General features: G+C 32.5%; 1 protein-coding gene across 1 annotated transcript in view; it reads right to left on the reverse strand.

Annotated features, from left to right (window-relative positions):
- EPHA5 (EPH receptor A5) overlaps positions 1-21,029 on the reverse strand; it is a 332,484-nt gene that overhangs the window by 270,923 nt on the left and 40,532 nt on the right. Inside the window, exon 3 of the mRNA XM_022561692.3 lies at positions 754-1,414. Coding sequence (XP_022417400.1) covers positions 754-1,414 — 661 coding nt within the window. The remainder of the gene's footprint in view (positions 1-753; positions 1,415-21,029) is intronic.

Here is a 21,029-nt window from a genome sequence, read left to right on the forward strand (position 1 = left end):
GGTATTTTCAGATGAAGAAGGAGGCATGCATGATCAAGTTTCAATTTAAAAGAAAAATTAAAACAAAAAAATTTCCAAGTGCAAATTGCTTTGAAATGACCTTTCTGTATTGGCTCTATCTCCAAACAGTTATTTGCTTGGGTTCTACTTATTATTCATTTAAAATTGACCTGGAAATTCTTAAAAGCAAGCATGTAATAGCCATCATATGTAAACAACACAGTAAACTAAGTCCTGTCACCTTACACATATTTTCCAATGAAGTTCATGTGGCTGAACTTATATCTGAAGAAATTTTAAAAGGCAGTTAAAAGCATGCCAAAACAAGTCTCATCGAAGGTTTACATTTGAATTTCATATAACGAGTAAAGAGTACTATTTTCTCTTCATGGAGATAAAGTAGCAATAAAGTAGCAGACACTAATCATACAAAGAAAGTTATATACAAAGAAATAATCCCTTGATCTGAGCTGTCCAAAAATAAAACTTCTGAAAGCAAAATGAATATGAAATATTACACTGCAAGTAAGACACTCTCTGATAATTATGTATATCCAATAAAATATTACATTAAATCTTTCATCATTGCCAGAAGTTTTAAAATTCTGAGAAGAAAGAAATCAAACTTGAAGAGAAATAATCTCCATAAATTAGCAAAGTAAAAGGTCGTTTGCTCATAATCACTGGAAGAAATATATATACATGATCCAACTGAAGCAGACAACCCCTGCAGATCCAAAGGTAAACTCTTACCTTGACAGGTGCCGTTTTTCTCTTCAAATCCTGCCTTGCACATGCATTTCCCAATGGGCACCAGCCACTCCCCTTCAGCGCTGCAGTGCATTTTGGGTGGTTCATCTGTCACAGAATGGTTGACACAGGAGCCCGACACTTCAAGCAACTGTGAAGAATCAGCTCCAGTGATTGTGTCAGGGAAGACAGCCAAGTGTCGTACCACAGAAGGGCATTTTTTATAGTAGACACGAACGGAAACGAGAGCAATGCAAGCACCCACATCTTGAAAAGCGAGATAAAATCCCTTTTTGCTTAGAGGTCCTACATCTCTGACCTCTGTATTCAGTTTCATGACACGGTCACCAAGATCAAGTTCTGTAAAGCTTTCATCGGCAGCAATGGTATCAATTTTGATGTACTGGTTTTCCTTGATGTTTCTCCCATTCTCATCTGACTCAAAGTAATACATGTTAAAAGTTTCCTTACAGGTCCCCAGCCCTCCAGGAAGACTGTTGCAGTCCCGCAGAGTAAACTTGAGTTCTATGAAGATTCTGGAAGCACCTTCGTTGGAGATCCAACTGGTCAAAAGCCAGTTATTTTGATTCTGTTCCATAACTTTGCATACTTGGTATGTGTGGATAGGGGCATAATTTTCATCAACTTCACCAATCTCTTCCCACTGTGTAATATAATAGAAGGACAAAAAAATTAAAAGACAATTAGAAAATAACCAGCAAATATAGTCAAAGAAAACTAATTCAGGTGTAAAATTTCTGCTTCCTCAATATACAGTATTGAGAGAAGGAGCTATACCGTGAAAATTTTTAAAAATTATTTCCCTTTTTAAATTAAGTAAAGTATTAGTCATTGTCTCCAATGTAACTCAAGCATGAAGACATGTAAATGATATTCCCCAGAAAAAAATCATGTATTTCAGAGTAATAGTAAAAGAAAATTCAGTATGGATGTGACTAACGAGAAGCAGTGAAAGGCAAGTATATATATTTGGAAGAAAGTTTGAAAGAAAAAGGGTAGATAAAGTTTGAAAGACAAAAGGAAGTACAATTTTTTTTAAAATGACAATGAGAAAAAAAGCAGTAAATGTGGAAAAGAAGGGATAAAAATGTAACGTGAATCCACATTTATTTAACCCTGGCAGGTTACAAATAACACAACAATGTAATAAAACTTGAAAGAAAATTCATCAGTTTAAAATTAATAATAAATGTTTATTTCATTGAACCAATCTGGTTAGGAATCTTTTACAGTTGGATAACTGTTTATTCATACATTTATTCACAAATATAAACCTAGAGACAGACAGAAAATAGAGATAAAAATTTTAGATTAGTAATACTGAGAGCCTTGTCATTTCAAATACTGAGATTTTTTTGTTATACATATCCTGGGAATGCATTATTCTTTCTTACCAATGCATTATTTTATGCACAATGACCTTAGAAGTTCTGAATATACACAGGATGTAGAAAAATTAAGTATGATTTATATAGCTTCCAAAATACTATTCAGCCAAAGAAGAGATCTAAACCTATCTCTTTCCTAGTAAAATACTACGGTTTTGAGAATGTCAATGCACCACACCACTTTCTAAACAGTGTAAAACCAGATTTTTCTTCTTCATAAAGGTTATTATAATAAGAAATTTTAAAAACCTGTCTACAATCTGTGTGAATAAAACTACATATAGTTTTAAATCTTTAAAAATTGTCCTGAAACACACAGAGCAATGTAACCATACACACTGGCTTTCAATAAAAGCAGAATGTGATTGCAGACATTAAGTATTAACTTCACAGAACCTCATGTAGTTAGACATGAAATTAAATGGAGCATTATTTTTTGATTCTGTTGAAATGACAAAGATATGAAAATGTGGCATCACAAGGGGTGCACATAAATCATAGACCTCAGATGGCCCCTCTCAGAGTTTTAGCTGCCATCAGACAGACAGAAGTAAAAGGTGTTAATGAGGGAAAACTGCTGAGCTCCTTAAAATCACAGAGACATCAAGGTTGTATCTTACCTAACAACTTTCACATTAGGGTGTTACATGAAACCTTAGTTCATTCATTTAATCTCACTTTTGTCCTCTTCCAAAATTTATCTAAATTGTACCTAGCCTCTGATTTTCTAAACCAGCTTTCTCTCTCATTAAACTACTTACAGTTTCTTCCTGAAGCCATCCAGGTATCAATATGTTTATTATAAATGCTTAATGAATGTCATGATTAATATTTCATGGAAACAAGCACCTCAGCTAACCAAATGAAAACAACAAAAACGATCAACTTACTGTAAGAAGATTAATTAAATGTATTTTCTTTGCATTAGTAAATTGGAAAAGAGCATCAAAAAACTCTTCTCTGAAAAAGGAAAACCAAAATGCTACGTTATCTCTGTTTTAGATTCTCTTCTTTTATAATAGTCCTCCAATGCAAAATAGAAACATATTTCAAATCCTTGGCCTTAAATCATTTATAGAAGACTCATTTCTGCATCACATATTCCAATAGGATCCTGCTAGCAAGTCAAAGGAATTGGACAAGTAAAAGGAATTGGAATAGAAGCATCTTCCAAGATTATAAGGCAAGCAATTCACAGTCTTTGTACAAAGTCCAAGGTACCACAGATATTATTAAAATGCAAGCCAAGCAGCACTTGACAAGACAGCTTAATAGTTACTGCTTCAGGTGATAATTTCAAAGTATGTGCATAGGCATATTACTTCTCTGAATATTCTCAATTAAGAAGAGGAAAAACTGTAATTTTCTTTGATGTTAGAATTTATCATGGTGGGATTTTATTTATTTTTCTTTTCAAGTGTCCAAAATATAAATGAAGGCTCACATTTTCTATTTCTAATGCATGAATAGGAGGACTTTAATTTAAATAATTATGGCTATAAGCCATTCAGAGAATCAGAAAGGTAATATATACACATTTCCAATAAATATCTGCTCCTATTTAGACAAATACATTAAGAAACAAGCAAAAATATTTCATTTATTTTAGATTGACCAGCTGAAATAAAACATTGAATTCTTCAAAGTTTTCTTCCCTTTTAATACAAAGGAGACATCCTGCTGTTCTCAGCAAATATCTTATTTAGGAAGAAGAAACAAGGAGATGAACAGAAAGTAATACTCATCAAGAACTTAAGATCACAGCAGGTATATTCCTAGATGCTTTCGCAAATGTCATGTCAATGAGATTACCGTAATTTAATGAAGGGCACAGACAGAAAACACAATATTTTCAGTTTAATTTTGTTGGAATTCCTATGATCCCATGGTTTAATAAAATATTTGCTGACTACTACAAACGAGGTGCCTGGACCTTTTGGAGGCATGGTCACTGAACATAATATAGTTGGTGTAGCTCTGTTCTTCAGGTCTGGCTACTCCTCAAGACCCACCCTCTGAGCCTTTTTCTTTGTGTTTGCTTCCTCCTCATTCCTATTTCTTTGCCTTAATATTAAAGAACTGGTTACACACTCAGCTTGGGCTGGCTTGATTTCTCTCTCAAATGCTTGGGCTTGCTCCTTTTCCCACTGGCCACTGAGAACTCCAAGTCAGTTGCATTCTAATCCCATCCTTGGCCAGGCATCACAAATCAGCCACATTGATCAGAGAAGTGCAAAAGAAAAAAGACTTATTTTCATATCCATATGTGTATAATGGAGTTACCCACTTATCCTACCCAAAGCCATTAAGAACTATTTTCTCCCTGCCTGCCTCTCTTTGCCCTGTTAGGTTTCTTGCCCCAAGCTCCTATTGCCTCTTGTTAGCATTGATTTCATTTTCAATCCCCTAGCCTATACATCACTTCTTTTGCTTTCACAACTTAAAACACTGATTCAGGAGACACAGCCTAAAGTAAAAACTCCCCTTACATTGTGTCCCCAAATACACATAAAGAATCATCAAGAGAACGGAGTCAATTTTGACCTTTCAAGTTATGGGGGTGCCTATTATCTAGTTCTGTTTTCATTATTATGCATCTATACAGAGATTAATTTATTAAGGCTAAAGTACAGTGGTCAGAAACTTTGTAGTAGAGCCCTGCATATAAATACTTGACTGGTCTTGTACAGAGGAAAGATTACCAGCCTGAAGCTCTAGAATTAGTCCCAGCTCTTATAGTATCTAGATGTATAAACCAAGACTTAACCACTGGCATACTGATTACCATAATCTCGAGTGAGAACTGAAACTCTCTATCCCGGTCATCTAATATCCAGTATAAAACATCAGAAGTGGCCTTAAAAGACCTGGTCCTATTGTTCATTTTAGAAATGAGAAAACCGAAGACCAGATTTTCCCAAGCTCACAAAATATCACCGTGATACCATCTGAGCATCCCCTCTGCCTGTCTGTACCTCTACCTTCTTATTAGCATGTTTCTGTCCTTGAAGTCTGGGTTTGCGTGTGGGATTCCTTGATTCACTGCATTGATTGCTACTCCACTCTGTTGATACTAAATTCACATTTTTTTTCAGACATGATGTAACCATGAATAATAATCCTTTCTTTCTTTTTCTTTCTTTCTTTCTTTCTTTTCTTTTTCTTTCTTTCTTTCTCTCTTTCTCTCTTTTTCTTTCTTTCTTTTCTTTCTTTCTTTCTCTCTTTCTTTCTCTTTCTCTTTCTCTTTTTTCTTTCTTTCTTTCTTTCTTTCTTTTCTCTCTCTCTCTCTCTCTCTCTTTCCCTATATATAACTTAATACTCTAAACATGGATATGAAGGAAAAGACAATTTTCTTTTTCTCTAATATACCTCAGAGTCTGACACCGCAGGACACAGAGTAGAGCACTCAGTAAATATTTTATAATGAATGAATTAATATCAAACACATACATATCCCTCCTAAGTCCAGAGGTATATGTTAATATGAAATCTGAAATAATTCAAACATGGTAAATAAATGACTATATGATTTGCCTTTTGTTTTTGTTTGAAGAAAAATAAATTTTATAAATTGTCTGAACTTTATATATTCAAATAAAGGAAAGTTTATAAGTTCATATTTTTGAAAATTAGTCTTCAGTAAAAACCTCTAGAAAATTTATTTTAAGACATTTGCTTATTCCAATCATACAATTATTTTTAGTTTAGTTTTGCATATTAACCTATAGAACTCTTTTTCTTTAGCATTACGTTTTCCCAGTTATAACTTACAGCTTAGTTTAGATATGTTAGATATTTTTTAGCATGAAATGTTTTAACATATCAGTTTTTATTTTTCACTCACTAGCCTTCTTCAACATTCGATACAAATTAAAAGCCCAGGATGTAGCATATCAGTTAGTGGCACTATACCTTCTCCCCTATTCCAGTCAAACAACATTAGGACCATCTTAATGATTTTCTTTGGCAGAGCGATGTTACAATATAGCTAGGAATCAACTGCTCCCAGCTTTACTCTGAAGTGTCCAAAGCATAACTTTGTAACAAACCTTGTTTACCACATAAATGCTTATTTGAATATAGGGATAACTGTCCATTATCCTTTAATATCACAATATTTTGTATAATGCATTTTGAAACGCTCCAAAAGAAACTAATTCTAGGCTTCTCATTCAAAATATTGTTAGATATCATTTATTTTTTATTTTCTTTGTGTGTGTGTAGTGTGTTTGCTAACTTCACTGAAGATATCCTGACCTCAAATTACTAATTACTGTTGTTCTTAAAACAGTAGTAGCTCTCCATGATCTTAGAAATTGCCTGGGAAAGAGTTTGACTATGTGCTCAAATTCGAAAGTCGGGCATTTTACCCATTTTAACTAGTGAGCAAAACATTCCAATTGCTACTGCATCATATGTTTACCTAAAGTCTAGAATTTCTGGAAGCTTCCTGCTCTTGCAAGAATCAAATGAAACACAACATAAAAAATCAGAAACTTCAAACACACCAAAGATCTTTTGTTTTTCTTTCTATTAATGTCCAGTTTTTTATAGTAATTTATATTTTTAATATCAGATTTTTAGTTTCATTATTTCATTTTTTTTCAATTTTGCTACCTAATTTTAATTTTGATTAAAATTAGGTAAAATATACTCAAATAAGAACCTAAATGAATTGCTTATTTTCTCATTTTTCCCATGTGCATGATAAACTATTATGAATATTCTTCCCCATAATACTTTATAAGACTTGCTGTGTTTACATAAAATCATTATGTTTTTCCTCCCTGCTGCATGTACAATTGAGCTCATTTGTCTGTGTGTGCATGCAGAAGTTTGCCATTACCTAATACATTCAATCCAGGACAATTCCTCTGAGAGAAAATGAACCAGAAAAATCCTTAAAGAATAAGTGACTTAGGAACATGATTAATGGCAGAAAAAGTGAGGAATCCTATTATTGTTGGGGTGGACTTTTTTGTTTGTTCTTACTACCTTTGATGTGTTACTGTCCACTAGAGGCCATTCCTCATTAGAAAGAAATACTGTATTATTAAGACCAGTGCATGTTGAACACAATCATGAGTGCCTAGTCCACCTGCTTGCCCAGCGGCTGCCCAAATGCTTAAACAGTGAGAGTTAAGTAGAAGACCAAATTTTACCTTGGGTCATAATGCTTTGAAAGAAATTTTATTGTAATTCAAAGGTAATCATGGACTGTGTGAAAACCTCAAGACTATAATACAATACAGGAAGAATAGGTCCAAGCTACAGCTAGTCAACCTACATTTGAGAAGATTAATTTTCTCATTACACACTACATGCGTGACATAATCATACAGAACACAGCCACATCATTTTGCAGAGGAGTAAACTGAGATCCAGAGAGATTGATACACTAATTAGTGCCAAATTAACGTCTAAGATCGGAAGTCCCCGTTATTAATTAACATTTGCTCCTTTTGAAGGGTTAAAATTTTAATGCATAAAATATACTGGCACATGAGGTCATTTTAACCAACAAAAGAGAAAATGTTTCGTTATCTAATGAACTAGGTATTTATGTTTCAAAAGATAAAATTGTGGGCCTTTCTTGTAGAATTCTAGCACCCAACCTTCCTTGGTCAGTTTACTGACTTTTTGATCAAGACCACACAAGTCCATTGACCAAGAGAAGTAGCTCAGTTTTTATGCACAATCACAAGGCAAAATGGTTTAAAAAGAAAGAAATATGTAGTAGTAGTTTCTGTTTCAGAAATTCAATCTCTTTAATAGCTATGTTTTTTAGTAAAATAAATATGACAAAATGTATCAACTTTCAGCAAAAATCATTTGAATTAACAATCTTGTTACATTTCCTCAATAGTATGTTAGTGGAAAAAAGGATTGCATCAAATAGGTGTTTGAGCTGTTTAAAGCATCTTTAAAATTCATGAGTATGATGTAGCAATATTGCTAGAAATGAGTCAATTAATTTTCTATGTATGAAATAAAGCTGAAGTCAATTACTTTATTGCCCATAGAATAGTACAAGTATTTATGGGCTCAAATTCAATTTGTGAAACGAAATCACTTGAGAAATACAGAGATGAAAACTTTCAAGTTTATATGAGTACTTTCACAGGGAAATTTGTAGACAATTGAGCATCTGCTTACAACACTAAATATGAATGGTAAAGAGGAGATTTTTTTCACCTGGAAAAACAATTCATATTTTTTTCTTCAATGTTGCAGTCAGTAATTTTTTTTTCAAAAAGGAAAGAAAGAAAAAATATGGATTCTTTCTTCATTTATTCTTTAAAAAATATCCAAGCGCACAAGAAATGACATAGAGACTGGAAAAATCAAAAGTACATTAGTAAAATGTTGACAGAGAAGTTTATGATTTAAACAAAAAGGTATTTCTTAGAAAAATATTATAATGAACATAATTTAAAAACAAAAAAGAAAATGTACATATAATAACTGCTTATATATTTGTTGTTATTCCACTTTTAAGATGGTATATATTAAACAGTTTCACATTACATAAAATGTTTAAATATACCATGAATACTTCAAGCTTTTATTTGGCTTTTTCCTGAAAAGTTTACCTAGGAAAACAAATTCAAACATCAACTTGTCAATAATAATTTTCAAAGGCAGAACAAGCTAAGTGAATAGGTATGTCTGAAATTAACAAATTAATAAACTGAATTAAAATCTTAAATGATCTCATCAGTGTTTAATCAAAAAGCAGTCACATTAAATATGACAAGTTATCTAGATTGTCAGTAATTTTGTGCCATGAACTAAAATTTTAAAAGGAGCAGCTAAAAATAGATTTATAAACCACTGATCTAGTTTAGTTCCATTTTATACAATACATTGAGACACCTCCATTTTTATGTGATAGTAGCTTACCACTGTATATTTTCTATCCTGTTATACCAAGAGGTAGGCAGTCCAACATTTGATAACTTGTAAAACTGTGGTAATACAGATAATCTTTTGTGTACGATTACAAAAGTTCACATAGTCTGTGAGTTTATATCTTTCTAAAGAGATGACTGTGATCTCAATTACATACTTAAATAAGTAAAAGTACAGATTTACCACAGAGATTTTAAGATCTAATGAGTCATGTTTCTATGTTGCACACACACACACACACACACACACACACACATACACTCACAATGAAGAATTCTTTCATGACAGTATTACAAGATGCTAGAAATGGTCCTCCGAGTGTTATTTAAATATACATGTTCTCAATAACACTTTAAAATTTTAGAGTGGCATTACTACTATCTTTAATATAAATAGTGTCCTATTATAAATAGCTAAGAATTATGTGGAGAAGCCTTCTTCTCAAAGCAATATGAAAGCTTCAGTAAATGAGGAAAAGCACTATTTCACTTGGGATTCAATTTAATGAAAATAAAGTAGATTAATCTCTGGTGCTAACCTCTGGTGCACTTAACATTTCAGGCAAAATAGATACAATTATACACTTGCCATTCTGGCAAAAAAAAAAAAAGATTTCAGTAAATCATTTGCAACTCTGGATTATTTATCCAGCCTATAAAATATACCAGAAAACATAATGTTATCTGTGGTCTCTGGTCTTTATGCTGCCCTCATTTTTCAATAGAAGATATTACATTTTTGGTGTAGGCCTTCACAACAGCACCCGTAATCAATTCCATATCTCACGTTAATCATGTTCTTGTAATCAGTGGCTATTCAACACAAATTTCCACCTCAGTTTTTGTTGGAAAACAGCCACATTAGGGCTTTGAGTTTATTCAAGTTTAAGTGATTACATTGCCATCATAGACTAAAGTTCACAGCATCCACTTGCCATAGCCATATTATCAACACTGTAGAAATGGAGGGCGTATACAGTTACTGTGTTGTCCAGTCAGAAGCTATAACTTCCATACAGAACAACTTTATTTTTCAGAATCCCAAGGCTTCTCTCTTTGAGGTGGAAGTAAAAGAAGGAACAGCCAGGGATCCACTGCAGTTTCTTCCTTCTGAATTTGTTGAGTCTTTTCTGACCAAAAAACTGCTCTCAACAAAAATAGCTCCTTAAGTAAAAGTACACATTTTTACCAAAAACTTAATATGAACATTTTCAATGTTTAGCGATAGTTCTAAGATGGCAATTCCAAATTTTTAGCATTCATTTTTACATGTTTTTGATCATTAGTTTACTGCAAATTTAATTTTGACCTACATTAAACTGTAGAGTTTTATAACAGGGCATGCTAGTTGAAGACAGTGATTGACTAATATTTATAGAAATTTTCTATTTATAGAAATTTTCTATCAACTCAATCTAAATATTTTGTTGCATTTTATTGTGGATTTTTTAAATTTGAGGATTACTGTGAAAATGCATTTTTCTGAGAATGCTAAGAGTTCTAGGCAAATATAAAACCTTTACAGCATTAGTGAAATTACAGCAGTAGGGAAGAGAAATCTTATGTTTGTTCTTCCTACTTGAATCTTCTGCCTATATTTTTTCTGTATCTTCCTAGATTGTCCCTTAATCATCTTGAGGCCTTTTTTTCCTTAGGTTAGTGACCACAAATGGGAATAGTGAAATTAATTTTGCATTGGGATTTTAATCTTAAAACTGAAACAAGTTTTTAATTGCCTTTTTCTCTGCTTATCAACACAATCCCTTTCACCAATATATTCTAGTAATAGGAAGCATAAATGGAGCAAATGTAGATAACAAGTAAGTCTAGTTATCGCACAGAAACATAGAATTTTTTAGCCTAAATAATCTTAGATAATATTTGATATTTCTGTGTCTACTTGTAGAGGAGCAAACAGGACTCTGTATATGATAAAGGATATATCCATAATTATAGGAAATAACTGTCACTGACTTCCATTTATTGTTCTGTTTGCTACACAACTAATAGTTAATAACTAACAGATATTCTAGAAAGCTAAATAAAATGTTCAAAACTATACCTTCTCTTAGTATAAGGCCCAGATGAGGCCCAGGTTTCAGGTTTAGAAATATACAGAAAAAAATTTTGAGTTGGATTAAAAAGAATTGTTTCCTTTCCCTCAATTGTAATCTAAATACACAGTGTTCTTTTAAATATACTAAAAATCAAATTAATGTGATGTTCCTTCATGATTCTTGAATCTCATTCAGTTTTTCTTTTCTGTGAGAAAACTACTACCATTTTAGTAGAGACCTAATTTACACTTTAATTTTTTAAAGTTTTTTAATCTACTTTTTTTAACATTTTGTCTATGACAGTTACACAGAATGAATGATCATTCAAAATCTCCTATCTGCTGGTCTATGTAACCCTTTTTTTTAAATAAAAATGAAAGTCAAAATAGTATTTCAGTTCTTGAATGCTTATACATCTATTACTGTAAAATGAAAGCAGCCCATGGTGTTGGCTGCAGTTTTGTTTGGCTAAAGACATGCTAAAACAGAAAAGAAATTAAGAGTTTCAGCAATAAGGAAAAATTTAAAGAAATGTACTCAGAAAATGACCCAGGAAACTTGAGGAATCAGATAATGGATTTGTATTAACTTATAAAGGGCTCAATGCCTTCACCATATGTGGGAACAAAGAAAAACACAACGTGATATGGTCTTTCCTCCTTACAGATAGGCAGGAGAAACAGCAAGGAGTAGCATGCTTCAATACTTACATGGGTATCACTATGAACCAAGTCTCCATTTTTTCCATGATATATTGAAACTCATTAGGAAAAGCAATAGAGTAATTGTTAACCTCAGACACCGGTCTTAGAAAAGTGATACTCCCCTTAATCAGAATATATAGCCCAGCTTGAATAATGAAGACTGCCATCATGTTTAATAAGGTTAAACAAGAAAAGATGAAATAAAACCATTGGGGAACATCACTTGTTTACATAAATGGCCTCCTTCTTCACTTATGCTGGCTATGACAATATGCACCAATCTGGAAGACATCTAAGCCCAGGAAAGGCAAATACTACTGCGGCCAGAAGTAGGATGGAACAAACAAATGTATTAAAATCTGGGCTTTAAACCATTTGAAAGTGGAGATAAGATATCCGTATTTGATTCTGCAATGCCAAATACAGTCACTGGCACATAGTAAGTGAATGATAATGCTTATGAATTAATAGGTACAGCCTGTCTTCTCCATTAGACTATGAACAGCATGGAGTTTGTCTTTCATTTCTCCATTTATAATGTACAAAGTACTAGGACAAAATAGATTTACAGTAAGTGTTATTTTGTTGAATAAATGAAAGAGGGCACCAAAAAGTGAGAAAGGTTCAGAAATCATAATCCAGGAAAAAAATTAAGATCCAGAAGTAGAAATAAAGTCAGGTTCCCAGGGATAAGAAGAAGAGTTCAAATACCGGTTTAATTCCAGAAAACCCTTTCACAGGGTTCTAGCATGTGATATTTTTATTATGACTCCTAGCACGTTGACATATTTAGTCCTGGACATCTTCTGAGTGTTTTTCTGTATCTAGTACTGGGTTATGCGTATCTGTGTGTCTGTATGTGGATGTGTTTCTGAGAATGTTAGAGATTTGGAAAAACAAAGGAAGAGTGCATCGGGCATGAACATTACTATCAGTACTCGGAGTTCAAAGGAGAGTCTATAGTCCATTAAGTTCTCAGATTAAAGTTTCACTTAGATTCTATTTTGCTGAAGCCTAAGGAGTACGATTAAACCTTAGATGGGAATCTTAAGGTTAAAATTATTCAGTCAGGCCCAACTTGCTCTAGACATCCTCATATTAGTCCTATGTAATTGTAGTGTGTTCAGATAGCTTAATTCTATAGAAAAATAACTTTTTTTTGCTTAGAATCAATTCTAAACAGTATTTTTTTTGTATACTCTTCAAAGATGAATTGTATACTTAGTACAGTTTTTTATTCAATCTACCAACTAGGTTCTGGGTGCATACCTTGAGTTAGAAAGAATGGTAAACACCTTAGCAATGTAAAGGTTTTCTAGAAAAACACTTACACTTTAATTTGTTTATATGTTCACATATGGACCGGGGTGAATTTACGTTCAAGTCAGAGGAAGCATGGCAGATTTTTAAAAACCCTGGAGAAGAAGTTAAGTGTTTCAGTCTGTAAGTGAAGATACAAATTTTATACCATTTCCAAATGTTAACCAATGATGGACTGTGACAAAGTCTTCACTAATTCTTAAAGAAATGAGAAAAATGTAGTAGGTATTTCATAAAACCCAATTTGTTCAATTTAATGGATTATTCTTTATTTGGGGATTATATGCTTATTATTTTTAGTATTAGAATTTTCTCTTTTAATGAAACATAAGTGATAATAGAGGGTAGTTTATGGGTTTTGATTTAGAGAGTGCTTTGAATTTAATTTTCCAATCACTGGTTGATGAGTGGCATAACTAGTCTATATTCTAGGAAATGCCTGTTGGGTTTTGCCAATGAAAAGGAAGGAATGAATGATGTCTCCTAGAATGGACTTGGTGTGGCTTCTGAAGTAAACTGTGCACAGTATTTGAACTTCAAGTTCATGTAATTTCAATTATTAATAAGAGAAGAATGGCTGGTGTGTCATGTAGAAACTCAGGAAGGCTACAAACAAATAGTGTATTAATATTTAATTTTAAGGGCATATAGTCATTTTATGGCAATTTATTAGCAACTGATATGGATAACATGGGTTTAGGCAGTTTAGCTTATGAAAAGGTAGCACTCCCATATTATTTGTAACTAACCTATCTGAATCTTGGAAATAATATCCCATAATAAAAAGCTTTTATTAAAAGAGGTTGGGCTCCTAGGTCATAAGTCTCACAAAAAGCTATCAACATACGTAATATATAATTAATATATATGATATTTTCTATGAGAAGAACATTTAAGGTATAACTGAGGAGGTCTGGTGATCATAGCTCTTTTGCGACAATCCCAAGGATCTAAATCCATACTCTTATAAATGAGGAAATGTTTCTCTTCCTACCACACATTCATTTATTTATTCATTCATTCAACAATTACATTGATCACCATATGCTCTGGAGACTCAACAGTGAACAATAAAGACAACTGCATGTTTCTTAAAGTATACCTATATTTAACATGCTATCATAGGTGGCATACAATCTTAAAATTAATATGATATAATATAATATAATTAATATAATATAATGTCAGGTTTGTGATAAGTGCTAGAAAGGAAATATTAAGTCTCTCTTATAGTCTTCCAAAATAGCTATATGAGGCAGGAGGCTTTAGGATTTTGGAAGTCAAAATCTAGGTATATTCAGAATAGCCACTCCATGGAGACTAAGGCATAAAAACTCTGAGGTCAGTAAAATAAATAAATGGACATTAATCAAACTTAAAAGCTTTTGCACAGCAAAGGAAACCATCAATAAAATGAAAAGACAACCTATGGAATGGGAGAAAATATTTGCAAACAGTGTGACAAAGAAGGTTAATGACCAAAATCTACAAACAGCTCATACAACTCAATAGCAAAAAAGCAAACAACCTAATCAAAAAATGGGCAGAAAACCTAAGTAGGCATTTTTGCAAAGACATATAGATGGCCAAAAGGCACATGAAAAGATGCTCTACATCTCTAATTATTAGAGAAATGCAAATCAAAACCACAATGAAGTATCACCTCATACCAGTCAGAATGGCTATCATCAAGAAGTCTATAAATAATAAATGCTGGAGAGGGTATGGAGAAAAGGGAACCCTCCTACACTGTTTTTGGTAATGTAAGTTGGTGCAGCCACCATGGAAAACAGTTCCCCCCAAAAATTAAACACAGAACTACCAAATGATCCAGCAACCCCACTCCTGGGTATCTATCCAGAAAAAAATGAAAACTCTAATTCGAAAACATACATGTACCTCAATGTTCATAGCAGCACTATCTTCAATAGTCAAGACATGGAAACAACCCAAGTGCCCATCAACAGACGACTGGCTTAAGAAAATGTGTTGTGTGTGTGTGTGTGAATATATACACACAATGGAATATATATACATACAATGGAATATATATACACATAGTATATATATATATACACAATGGAATACTACTCAGCCATAAAATGAATGAAATATTACCATGTGCAAGAACATGGATGGACCTAGAGAATATTATTCTGAGTGAAGTAAGTCAGACAGAGAAATTCAAATAGTATATGATATCACTTATATGTGGAATGTAAAAATAATACAAATGAATCTATATACAAAACAGAAACAGACTCACAAACATAGAAAACAAACTTATGATTACCAAAGGGGAGAACGAGGGAGGGAAAAATTAGGAGTATGGGATTAACAGATACAAACTACTATACATAAAATAGGTGAGCAACAAGGATTTACTATATAGCACAGGGAATTATATTCAATATCTTGTAATAACCTGTAATGAAATATAGTCTGAAAAAAAATAACAATCACTTTGCTGTATACCTGAAACTAACACAATATTGTAAATCAACTATACTTCAATTAAAAGAAAGACTTTGAGGTCAGTGGCTTCATGACTCCCTGATAGGTATGTTTCTGCCTTGTTATGTAAAGGATCATACCTATTATTATGAGTGCCATAGGACAATATAACAAAAATTCTTAATGAAATCACATTAAAGATTGTGATACAGAGTATCTCGCTCTTAGAAACAAATGAACTATGTGTTTTAACAACCATATGCTTTGATAGCACTATGGCAGCTATTATAAATAGCAATGAAAGTTTAAGGTTTTATTTGACAAAATTGCTAAATTCAAAGTAAAACTTTAGAAAATGCTAAAATTGCATATATTTGCACCATCGGTAATTAATGACTAATGGACAAAAAATTAAAGTAAAATCTATGATCTAACAGCTAACCTCACATTTCCCTATTACCAACTGTGATCAGATCAAAAACTAGGAAAACAGAATTTAGCCAAATAACCTATAGAGATTTATGAAAATACAGGTAAAAGTAAAGTGGAAATAATTGTTATACTTCAGGAAAATTTAAATAGAAAGAGATAAAATAATTATAAGATAAAAATTTTATTGAATTATTTCAAATACAAAAATAATTTTGGTGACATTCCAAAACTGAAAATGGAATGCTTTTAGGTTTACGTATCATTATTCAATGCCTTTCAGATTAATGATTCACAAATTCACTGCAGAGTATGTTTACTACCCATTGGAGTAGTAGATGGGGCAACTGATTGTAGATGGGGGCAAGAACTTTCATTTATTGCTACTAAACAGTGCATTTCCTTTTAAAATCATAACAAAATAAACCCCATTGTTATCTGTCTCATAATATTCTAATAAATTTGAAAGCAGATGTTTTTAAGGACACAGATTATTGAAAATAATTTCATCTGTGAAACAGGAACAAATTTAATAGACAGACATTTAAAAGCACCTGCTGAAAAAAAAAAAGACATGGTTCAAAAGGATGCACCCAATGTTCATTGCAGCACTGTTTACAACAGCAAAACATGGAAGCAACCTAAATGTCCATCAACAGATGAATGGATAAAGAAGATGTGGTACATATACACAGTGGAATATTACTCAGCCATTTAAAAAGAATGAAATAATGCCATTTTCAACAACATGGATGGACCTGGAGATTATCATACTAAGTGAAGTAAGTCAGACAGAGAAAGACAAGTATGATATGATATTGCTTATATGCAGAATCTAAAAAAGTGATATAAATGAACTTATTTACAGAAACAGACTCACAGAATTAGAGAATGAACTATGGTCACCAGGGGAGAAGAGGGGAGAGGGTTAGATTGGGAGTTTGGAATTGACATGTACACACTGCTATATTTAAAATAGATAACCAACAAGGACCTACTGTAAAACAAAAATAAATAAATAAAATAAATAAATAAAAACAACTGCTGTAAAAAAAGTCATTGATATAGATGAAATGACCACCTTGGAGTTCAGTGTTTATTGAACATGATTGTTTTTATTAACTACAGCAGTAAACATATTTCAGATTTAGATAACTAAGAAAAGATTTTCCCTTATGATATTAAGCTCTATTAAGATTTCCCTTATGTGATCTCCTACATAAATTACTGAATGTAAAAGAAAGACACAGATCTCTGTTATAGAGGGAAATCTATTAAATGTAATAATAGATAATAGAAGAAAAAGCTGTGTAAAGAGAATTATTGTGCCTGTGATCTATTTTTTCTGAAACTGCCAATTTATCAAACACAATATATAAGATGATTGCTTGCCTTTTTACATGTGTATAGAAAGCACACATCTATGAAGAATTTTCATATGTTCCATATGCACCTCTTGTCATGTGCAGAGGCAATCACATACTATGTAACACAGGAGGAAACTAATCTCCTCCAGTCATCAAGTGATACCAGCTATGACATTGAGAATATTAAGATATCAAGCATTTAAACAGTGCTTGTATTTCTCTCCCAGTTCTCCTATGAGGTATGTCAATATTCTCATCTCTAGAAAGATTTAGTAATTGATCTACTTGACCTAATTCACAGAAGGAGGCCATTGCAAAAATGAGCTAAATTTAAAAATCTGCTTGTCTCCGTGGTTGTAGCTACATGATAAGAAATTGTCCACAATATAATAGCTGATTCAATTTATAGTTAAAAATAAGTAAATCTGATTTTGGCATCACCAATTACACAGACAACATCCAGAATCCAGTATGTGGGTTTGTTAGCAGTTGTTTTAATATTTATTTAAAGAAAGTATTTCAATAAACGTTAACTGAATATCACATAAATATGTCACACTTTGAGTGACAATTTACATTTTGAAAAGAGGCATTATGTAAAACATGGCTTGACACAAATTTGTCACTGGCAATGGAGAAATAAAACATGAATTTATTGCAATAATGAAAAATACTTTTGAACTTCTGAGGTTTTATAAGTATCGCAGTAGAAGCCTAACATATCATTGAATATACAAATTGATCACCAGAGTCCACAGGCAGCATTGCTATTAGCTACTTCATTATTTTGATAGAATATTTAATGTTACACATCTGTATTTGGAGTTTAAATTTCATTGTTAAAAACTATTACAAGACTTGAACTTCTTTATGTATTTAATTGTATAATGATATAATCTCCAGCCCTACCACTTGTTTTTTAAAAAAGTCAATGAATAACTTGCATCTTTGTATCCTGAGTGTCTAGTATAATTCTAAGCACATAGTTTGATGGATAAATATTTGTTGGAGGAAATGATGAACAAATAAACTATTCAAGAAATTAAGTTCAAAAGCATGATTTCAAAGTTATATGCAAACTCATATAATCTCAAATCAAAATGTTATTTAGAAAATCCACTTGTGCATGTGTGATGCTCAGATTAAGGGAAAAGTTACACTATTTTTTTAGAAGACATTCACTCAATATAACTTTCTGTGGGATTTTACATGGCTTCATTCTCTATCCTACCATGTAGCAACAGATGATATTATATAGATGTGTAACTAGAGCTAATAAATTACTTATTTATGAGCTAAATAAATTATTTTGTTTCTCATTTATGTAAATGAAAAGGGAATTTCTCTCATTGACCCTTGGAAAAAGTAGATCTGAAATCCTCTCCAACCATAGCTTGCATATCTAAGTCACCTAGTCTCTGCAATAAGAATGTATAATAAGCCTAATAATCCTATAATAAGCCACATATTAGAAACTAATATGGTGGTAATTTCCAGTGACAGACTAGCTAGTTGCTATTATGGTGCCTTAGACAAAATTTCCAGGCATGTGTAAGAAAGTGATTCTTAGGCACTGTTCCATATGTCATTATGACAAAGGGAAAACATATATTTCTTTATTCTTATTTCTCTGTTATCACTGCATCCAGATGTTTTAAAAAGAAAACAAGTTCTTTGAAAAAAATGTTTCCTAAACTATGTTCCACTGAACATTCTTCATGAAGATGTTCATACATATAGTGGGTAAAATATTTCTTGATCAAATTTGGGAGACCTGCATGGTCATTAATCTACAAAGGCTTAGTATAATGCAATAAGTAGAGAAATATGCTAATTCTACTTCATTTAATATTTTTGAAACTTACTTGAGTATAGAACCCCTCTGGCTTAACACGTGAATTTCCTGTTTCAGACAATCTATTAAATCTACTACTCTACTAAAGTAAAACATCAATTTGGGAAACATGAAGCCTCAGTTGAGGAGTCTTAGCCCTCCTTACATTATCTGCATCCTAAAAGTCTGCCTTGTTTACTAAATACATATTCATTTTATGGGATGTGCAGTTTGAGCAGGAGAGAGAGATCTCCCATATTTTCATTGCCTTTTCTGTGGCTGACCACATTATACCTTATTACTCCTTTAGAAAAATAGAAATTGGCACCTGTCTTAGTTCAGTCTGCTTTAACAAATACTACAGACTAGGTGGTTTAAACAACAAATATTTATGTCTCACAGTTCTGGAGGCTGGGAAATACAAGATCAAGGCACCAGCAGACCTACTGTCTGATGAGATTCTGCTTCCTGGCTTGTAGATGGACACTTTCTTGCTGTATCCTCATGTGGCTGAGAGAGAAAAAGAGAGGAAGCAAACTTCCCCTGCCTCCTATAAGGGTACTCAACCCATCTTAAGGGTTATACTCTCTTGATTTTACCTCTTGAAGGTCCCACCTCCTAATACCATTGCATCATGATTTCAACATATGAATTTGAGGAAGACACAAACATTGCAAAGATGGTACATAAGAGAATCTTAATTTCAATCTTTTACTGACTGCGTATATGATATTGTAACTTCATGCTCATTTCTACTTTCAAAGAACAACACAACATATATTATAAGTACATGTCAGGAATACATTTCAGTGCACTAATGAATAAAGCTACCATGAAAATTACTGGTGATTGGCTAGCTAGGAAACACTATCAACATCTGATGACATTATAGCTACCTTCCACCTTCCAGATTAATGACATGCTAATATTACTTTTTGGAACCATTTTAATTTTCCTGACATTAGCATTGAAATTATATGCTACTTTTATCATAATAACCTCAATCTATATATTTTACAAATGTAGAAGTATTGCAAAATTATAAGATGATATAAATGCAATATACTTTCATTGTTAAATTACCTTTAAAAATCCCATTATTCAATCTGGCATCAAAATAAAGCAAACAGTAAACCAGAGAAGCTTGTTTAATGAAGTGACTTTATCTCTCAGGATTATACTCATCGTTATGCCTTTAACTGTGAAGACTGGAACTATTTGTGACACAAAGTGAATAATCCTCCATTATTTAAATAATTTGTAATCACAGCACAGCCCGTGATTCTTCGGCTTATTACATATTTGCATGTTATAACCAACTAAAAGTTCATGCATGCCCAACTATACAAAACTCTGTTTAAAATGAAACTTCTCCAAAAGCTTTGGCAGCTGTCCTGTCTGGATGTATATAATGTGGAGTGGAATACATGAAGGATTCATGAAGCATATGCACACCATTTCTATTATATATGTCCTAGATCGAATGTTAAGAAATAAAGCTGAATTGGAAGGTATATTCTGAATAAGTTCAGATTCATAACCTATGGTATTAAATATTCACAGTAACATTTTGGAAGTGTTGAAATCACATAAGGCAATCAAGAAAAGCATTAATTTATCTTAAAGATTGTAAAAACTATTACTCAACAGTAAAGACTGCCTTACTCTTTTGTTTCTATATTTTTGTATCTATAACTTGCTTCTAAACAAGCGACTTGGCTTATGATGCATAGGGACTTTCAGGACCAGGTCAGCAAACACAAGGGTGATTTTCTTGGCCTCTAAGGAAACAAT

This window comes from Delphinapterus leucas, chromosome 5, assembly GCF_059928025.1.
Source record: "Delphinapterus leucas isolate spDelLeu-1000000601 "Yukka" chromosome 5, BTC_Dleu_Yukka2, whole genome shotgun sequence".
Lineage (NCBI taxonomy): Eukaryota > Metazoa > Chordata > Mammalia > Artiodactyla > Monodontidae > Delphinapterus > Delphinapterus leucas.